General features: G+C 41.8%; 1 protein-coding gene across 2 annotated transcripts in view; it reads left to right on the top strand.

The window, feature by feature from the left end:
* Positions 1 to 7,029, top strand: part of RPS4Y1 (ribosomal protein S4 Y-linked 1) — a 31,159-nt gene extending 24,130 nt beyond the window's left edge. For both annotated transcript variants that reach the window (XM_017518859.2, XM_017518857.2), the window contains 2 exons: positions 5,743 to 5,900; positions 6,768 to 7,029. In XM_017518859.2, the coding sequence (XP_017374348.1) occupies positions 5,743 to 5,900; positions 6,768 to 6,869 (260 nt within the window). In that variant the 3' untranslated portion in view covers positions 6,870 to 7,029. The remainder of the gene's footprint in view (positions 1 to 5,742; positions 5,901 to 6,767) is intronic.
* The last annotated feature ends 531 nt before the right edge of the window (positions 7,030 to 7,560 follow it).

Below are 7,560 nucleotides of genomic sequence, written 5' to 3'. Positions count from 1 at the left end.
TTGGTCAGTTTGGCTATTGAAACTTGTGTATGCTTCACAAAGTTCTTGTGCTGTTTTTCAGCCCCATCAAGTCGTTTATATTCTCTGAGCTATTTATTCTTGTTAGCATTTCATCAAACCTTTTTTCAAGGTTCTTAGTGTCTTTGCATTGGGTTAGCGCATGTTCTTTTAGCACTAAGAAGTTTGTTATTACCCACCTTCTGAAGCCTGTTTCTGTCAGTTGATCAGACTCATTCTCCGTCCAGCTTTGTTCCCTTGCTGGTGAGGAGTTGTGATCTCTTGGTGGAGGAGAGGCGTTCTTGTTTTTGGTGTTTTCATCCTTTTTGCACTGGTTTCTTCCATCTGTGTGGCTTTGTCTACCTGTGGTCTTTGTGGTTAGTGACTTTCAGATTGGGTCTCTGAGTGGATGTCCTTTTTGTAGATGTTGAAGCTATTTATTTCTGTTTCTTATTTTTCCTTTAAACAGTCAGGCCCCTCTGCTTTAGGATTGCTGGAGGTCCGCTCCAAACCCTGCTTGCCTGGGGATCACCTGCGGGGGCTGCAGAACAATAAGGGTTGCTGCTGTTTTCTCCTTCTCTTTTCTTTGTCCCAGAAGGGTACCTGCCAGATACCAGACTGAGCTCTCCTTTATGAGGTGTCCTTTTGGGTGTATGGGGGTCAGGGAGCTATTTGAGGAGACAGTCTGTCCGGGAGCTGTTTGAGGAGACAGTTTGTCCAGCATAGGAGCTCTTGTGCTGTGCTGGGAGCTCCATTGTTCTGTGCAGAGCTGCCGGGCAGGTACGTTTAGTCTGCTGCAGCAGAACTCCTAACTGCGTCTTTCCAGGTTCTCTGTCCTAGGAAGATCAGGCTTTATTTATAAGTCCCTGACCTGCTACTGCCTTTTTTCATGGATGCCTTGCTCAGCACAGAGATAGTCTAGTCACAGTCTGCCAGCAGAGGCATTGCTGAGCTGCGGCTGGCTCTGTCCAGCCACTGTGTGACCTTCCTTGAGGTGTTGTTTATAGAGGTACAGTTACAACTGCCTCAGTATTGGCTTATGCCCTTCCCTACACGAGCTAGACCCTCCCAGGTCCGGCTGTGCTTGCCCTAAAAGTCTCAATCCAGAGCATTTCAGATTGCTTGTTTTGTGGGGGTACTAACCTCTGAGCCATATCACCTGGCTTCCTGTCTCAAGCCCCCTCCCTTTCAGTTGAATGGGCAGCTCTGTCTCCCAGGCGTTGCAGGCACCAGCTGGAATGGCCGCCCAGATTTGTGTGGATTTCTGTGCGCCAGCCTGAGGCACTGGCTGAAACAGCTGTGCTGGAAATCTCCTGGTCTGTGGGCAGTGAAAACTTGTTTGGAGATGTGGTGATCACTTTTTCTGTGCGTTGTTCTTGCTGGGAACTGCGCTCCAGAGCTGTTCATATTCGGCCGTTTTGGATGTTCTGTCCTTTGTTTTTTTTGATACGGAGTTTTGCTCTGTCACCCAGGATGGAGTACAGTGGCATAGTCACTGCTCACTGCAACCTCTGCCTCCCAGGTTCAAGCTGTTCTCCTGCCTCAGTCTCCCGAGTAGTTGGGATTACAGGCACCACCACCACACCCAGCTGTTTGTATTTTTAGTAGAGATGTGGTTCACCAGTTGGCTAGCCTGGGCTCAAACTCCTGACCTTGAGATCTGCCCACCTTGGCCTCCCAAAGTGCTGGGATTACAGGCATGAGCCACCACACCTGTCCTGCTCCAGTCTTTCTTCAATTTTCTTCCTTCTGGTAACATTGGGTTTATTCTGTTCATTTTTAGTTCTTCGTGAAGTGGTTAGGTTGTTGGTTTGAGGTCTTTCTTCTTTTGTAACATTACCATTTTTGAGCTGCCTTGTGTTATGTGAAAGTTTTTGACTTACAGTCTATTTTGTTTGACCCAAGTTAGCCCTGTTCTCTTCGGTTACCATTTACCTGGAACATCAGCTTTAGCCTGCCACTTTCAGCCTGTGTGTGTCCTTAGATCTGAAACTGGTCTCAGTTTATTTTTTGTAGAGACAAAAAAAAAATAAGACAGTGTTTTGAATTATTTCTCATTTTACTTTGTGTGTCTTCCATGGTTCTGTTTTTTTTTTTTGGAGATACAGTATTGCTCTGTCGCCTGAGCTGGAGTGCAGTGGTGTAATCTTGGCTCATTACAACCTCTGCCCCCTGGGTTCAAGCAATTCTCCTTCCTCAGCGTCCTAGGTAGCTGGAATTACAGATATACACCACCTGCCTAGCTATGATCCACTGCAGTAGGAAATAATGTTTTCACATACTGCTTTGTCCCTGACCTTCCTGTCACCTCAGTTTTTACGACTTACATTTAGCTTGCATTAGAGCTTCTCACAGTAGACCCCACTCATCCAGTCTTCTCTGTTTTTCATCCTTTTGTGCATCATGAACAGTTCTTTCCAGCACTTTCTGTTTTTCTTATTTTCTTTTCAATCAAGTGTAGACATGTTTCTTTAAACCCATTCCTGCCAGGTGTGGTGCCTTACACTTGTAATCCCAGCACTTTGGGAGGCTGAGGCAAGTGGATCACCCGAGGTCGGGAGTTGAAGACCAGCCTGGTCAACATGGTGAAACCCCATCTCTACTAAATACCCGAAAAGTAGCCGGGCATGGTGGCATATGCCTATAATTTCAGTTACTTGGGAGGCTGAGGCAGGAGAATCACTTGAATCCAAGAGATGGAGGATTCAGTGAACCGAGATTGAGCCCATTGTGCTCCAGCCTAGGCAACAAGAGGGAAACTTGTTTGCCTCCCTACCCCCCAAAAAAGATTCCTTTCCATTCTTAATTTTGGTAAACACGTTTTTCATTATTTGATTGATTTTTTTTTTAATCTAGCAGGCCACTCTGCAAAGGTGGGCGTCTTGTTGATTTACATTAGTTTTGTTCTGTTTTGTTTTTGCTTTTGTCCTTGTACACCCTTTCAAGGCAGTAGTACTGCATTCAGTTTGATGCTATGTTGAAGGTAGTCTTCCTGATCATGGAGTCTGAGTTGCTTCCATGCCAGACAGTATATGTAAAGTACTATTAGTAAGATCAGTATGTGGTAAAGATGATTCTGCCTGGCCTTCTCAGGTGGTGTACATTTATCCAGACAGTGTGAATTACAGATTTGAAGTTATTAGGAAGACATGATTGTTTTGGGCTCATGTGTTTGTGAGGTTTTTGCCTTTAGGGTCCAGCTAAGAGTGGGAAGCAGCTCCTGTTAGAGTTTTCACCCAGAGACTAAACCCGGGGCTTTAATTTCTATTCCATTATCTCTGCGAGGCCGTCAATAAGAGAGTCTCACAACAAAAGTTAACATTAGATTCTACTCAGTCTGTTTTCCTGAAGTGTCTGATAGTCAAACATAAAGAATAGAGCTGACACATTCAGGAATTATAAAATAGTGATTCTTGTGAAGGGTCTCTGCTTTCAACCTACATTTACTAATGTGCTGTAGTGTGGGTATCATTCTAAATGTCAGGGGCTTTTTATAGGAACATAACACACTTTGAAAAAATCAGTGTTTTCATCAAATTACAGCCTTTCTTCACTTCTTTTTTTTTTTATTGCATTTTAGGTTTTGGGGTACATGTGAAGAATATGCAAGATTGTTACATAGGTACACACATGGCAGCGTGATTTGCTGCCTTCCTCCCCTTCACCTATATCTGACATTTCTCCCCATGCTGTCTCCCCCCAACCTTTCTTCACTTTTAGAAGCAGTGAGAAACAAGTGAACTGAAGAAAGTGTCACTAACAATTTGAATTTTACCATAAATATCTTAGCTTTGTTTTTTCCCTGTGCATACTACGTCCATGGTGTTCCCACATAAGGAGTCTGGAAAATGAACTAAAAAACCTTTATACATCTTTTAATTGACATAAGCATTGCAAGGCATTTCTGCTACTCTTGCCCCTCATGTACAGATTTTCTTTTACAGGAGGTTGTGTATTTGTCTTGAGCAAAAAACATTAAGTTTTCATTGACATTTCGTCTTACCACTTTTTTCTAGGATCATCTTCTGCTTGCCAGCTAGATCAAGCCCTTTATTTTGTTTTTATCCAGATCTTCCTTAAGTCTACACTAAAGCATAGTATACAAAAGTTTTTTGTAACTGTGGATGTTGGGTGCTGCTCACTTAACTGTTTCCTCAATGGTTGCCACCAGGACACTAAAGGATTGGCCAAGCACACTGACCCAAGAAACAAAATCTTGCCCCATTTATGTGATTTTTCTTATCTTTCAGATACGGAGCTATGGGTATTTTCTTGTGACTTACCTGTACGTTAGTGTCATCCATACCATCTGCAATAAATGTAATACCAGGACTTACACAAAAAATTACTTTCAAATCATTTTGTTGACTTTCAGTACAGTTGCTAATGCCTTTTAATTCCTGTGGCCTCCTACCGTGTCAAAACACATATATCCAGCTGGCCCTGGATTTCTGTTAAAAATTTGTGTTTTGGATCAACTAATATATTTGTGGTTAAACTGCAGAAATCTATTTGATCCTTGTCATACTGGGCAATTTTTACCTTAAAAATCATTGTAACTAGGCCAGGCGCAGAAGCTCAAACCTTTAATCCCAGCACTTTGGGAGGCTAATGCAGGCATACCACAAGGTCAGGAGTTTGGTACTAGCCGGTCAATGTAGTGAAACTGAAACCCCATCTCTACTAAAAATACAAAAAAATTAGTGGGGTGTTGGTGGTGCATGTCTGTAATTTCAGCTGCTTGAGAGGCTGAGGCAGGAGAATTGCTTGAACCTAGGAAGTGGAGGTTGCAGAGATAGTACCACAGCACTCCATCCTTGGTGACAGAGTGAGACTCCGTTACAAAAAAAATAAAAATAAAAAAAGATAATTGTAATTTTCTTGAATCCTGGAGCCTCATCTTTAAGACCTTCAGATTGAGTTGGTTACCTCTCTTTCCTGTCAGTTTTCGAGATATTAATAAGTGTAATATGTTTGTGCCCTTGACTTATAGGTTATAATTTCAACTCTTTTAGGCTAGGTTACAAGTTTGTATTTTGTTTTTTTGGCTTTAAGACAGGGCTTTCTTCTCTGGCTTTGGTGGTGTGTCGTCACATAAAAAAGAGGACTTTTGGCTGAGTCTTTATTAGCAATGGTTTAAGGGAAAATTTATCTTAAAACATGCTTACTCTGTGATAGGTGAATCTTAACAAGGTGGCCTGTTCCCTATATAATAGACAGTTATGTCTTCCAAAAGTAACACTAGATACCTGTAACACCAGATATCTGTAAAAATTGTATTCTTCGAGGGGCCACCACACAGCCCTCAGCCTCAGCGCATTGGAAGATTCCCCATCCAAAGATTGGATTAGCTAGCTGTCTAGTTAAAGGCCTTTTGTTATTGTCTAGTGTCTCTCTGATAGCCTGAATTTCTCCAATTCTCCCTCCCTCTTGGCCATTCCACCTACCCAGTGCTCTTCCCTGCCATCCTTGTCCACCCCAAAATTATATTTAATTGTTCGACAGTGCACGATAAGCTTATGATTTGAAAAAGCCTTAGGGACTTGCCTTAAAATGCTGACTGCAATCTGATTCCCAAATAGCGTTTATTTACAGTGACAAAAGTTTTTGAAATTACAATTTTGGAATGATGCTCCTTTTTTTTTTTTCCTGGTGAGCCCATCCGTGTTAATTGGTTTTAAAGACAGCAGGCCCCTGCCTGGTTTTAAAATGATTCCTCTCGTGTTTGTTTTCCTTTTCCTCTAGGTAATATGTGTATGGTGATTGGTGGAGCCAACCTCGGCCGTATTGGTGTGATCACCAGCAAGGAAAGACATCCTGGTTCTTTTGATGTGGTGCATGTGAAGGATGCCATTGGCAACAGCTTTGCCACAAGGATTTCCAACATTTTTGTCATTGGCAGTGTAAGACTTAAACTCTCTTTACTTCTTTTTAAGAACACTCACCCTAGAAAGCATAAAGACCTGCATCAATTACTGATGTTTGTTCTTTTCTTCCTCCTGTGTTAAGATTCACAGAATGCAGCAAGCTCTCTAATTTAGAGTCTCGGAACAGAAACAGGATTAGATCTAGAGCCTTGTGCCTGCCTCTTGAGGTGGTCTGCATGTGAGATGCCAGCACTGTTATGCAACAAATTAATTTAAACACAGCCTTGCAAATTTTGCAGGGTTATACCACTGGTATGGGCTAGATTAAGGTCATTGGCTCCAGTCTGGTTGTGCCATGCCCCCTTACTTTTGTGAGTCTGCTAACCCCTCAGAGACTCCATCATACTCCTCATCAGTGAACATGGAGTTGTATAGTCAGCCCATTTCTTTTCTCAGTACTGAATTATAACACCTCAGTTTTATACCTTTGAAATCAGGACATCAGTGAAGTGAGTAAATACATGTTTAAGCTTAAAGTTCTGTAAAGCTAATGAAGGGGAGCTGACAGTTCTCCACTTCAAAACTGAGAACCTGAGATTAGTGGCTGTTCCTTTAAAGATGCCATGAAAAACTTGTTGGCTGGTTGCCTCACATAAAATAGAAGCAGATCATCTGTATTTAACAGCTCAACAGTGGGGAGGAGGAGGGACTGAGAGAGGCAGATAACCTCTCAGGAAACATGTATAAGGAAAATTTTAGTTTGTTTTAAATTTTTTTTGGTGGTTTTCTTTGTATTAGCTGCCTGTTAATATAAAGGAAAGTACAATGTATGTGTGTTTTGGTGGGATGTTTTTCTCTTCTCCCTTTCTTTCTGTACTTATTTTATCTCCTTTTCAATTGCAGGGCAATAAACCTTGGATTTCCCTGCCCAGGGGAAAAGGCATCCGACTTACTATTGCTGAAGAGAGAGACAAGAGGCTGGCCACCAAACATAGCAGTGACTAAATTGCAGTAGCAGCATATCTTTTTCTTCTTTGCACAAATAAGCAGTAAATTCTTGTTTCCTAATGTGTTTTTTTTTCCTTGTTGTGGTTAATAGTTGGGTTTGAATTTTGCTCATGGTTTTGGCACAAATAAACAGTGAATTCTCTTTTTTTATTCCACAAATAGTGAATTCTTGTTTCCTAATGTGTGTTTTCCCCCTTGTGGTTAGTGGAGTTTGGAATTTGCCTATGATTTTGGCACTATCTTAAGATCTCTAGGAGTACCACCTATACTTCCTCTGACCCTCCAGTAAATAAACATTTGCTTCTTTCATACATGTTATGCACACCATTTCTGTGGGCACAGTGATGGAGTAGCATCACAAAATCAAGTACAAAAAGCATATGATACTTATGGTTGCCTGGGAGTATGGACATTAGTTGAAATCATAGAAGAAACAAGTGTTCGTGTTAATTAGGGAGTTTAATTTTTCCTGCTTTATCAGGATTGTCCTTTTTTTCCAATTTTTTTCCCCTCCTCCCCTCTTCCTTTGCTTATAGAACTTACCTCACAGTTCTTTAGGTCAGAAGTCCAGACTCTCTCTCAGAAAGACAATTTTTTGTGTGTGGAAGCTGTAGGGTAGGGTCTTAGTTTCTTTGCTTGTCCACATTATTGGCAGACATTCAGATCCTTGTGGCTATAGGACTGAGGC

The sequence above is a fragment of the Cebus imitator genome, unplaced genomic scaffold (assembly GCF_001604975.1).
Source record: "Cebus imitator isolate Cc_AM_T3 unplaced genomic scaffold, Cebus_imitator-1.0 Scaffold708, whole genome shotgun sequence".
Lineage (NCBI taxonomy): Eukaryota > Metazoa > Chordata > Mammalia > Primates > Cebidae > Cebus > Cebus imitator.
This window is presented reverse-complemented; position numbering and strand designations above follow the sequence as displayed.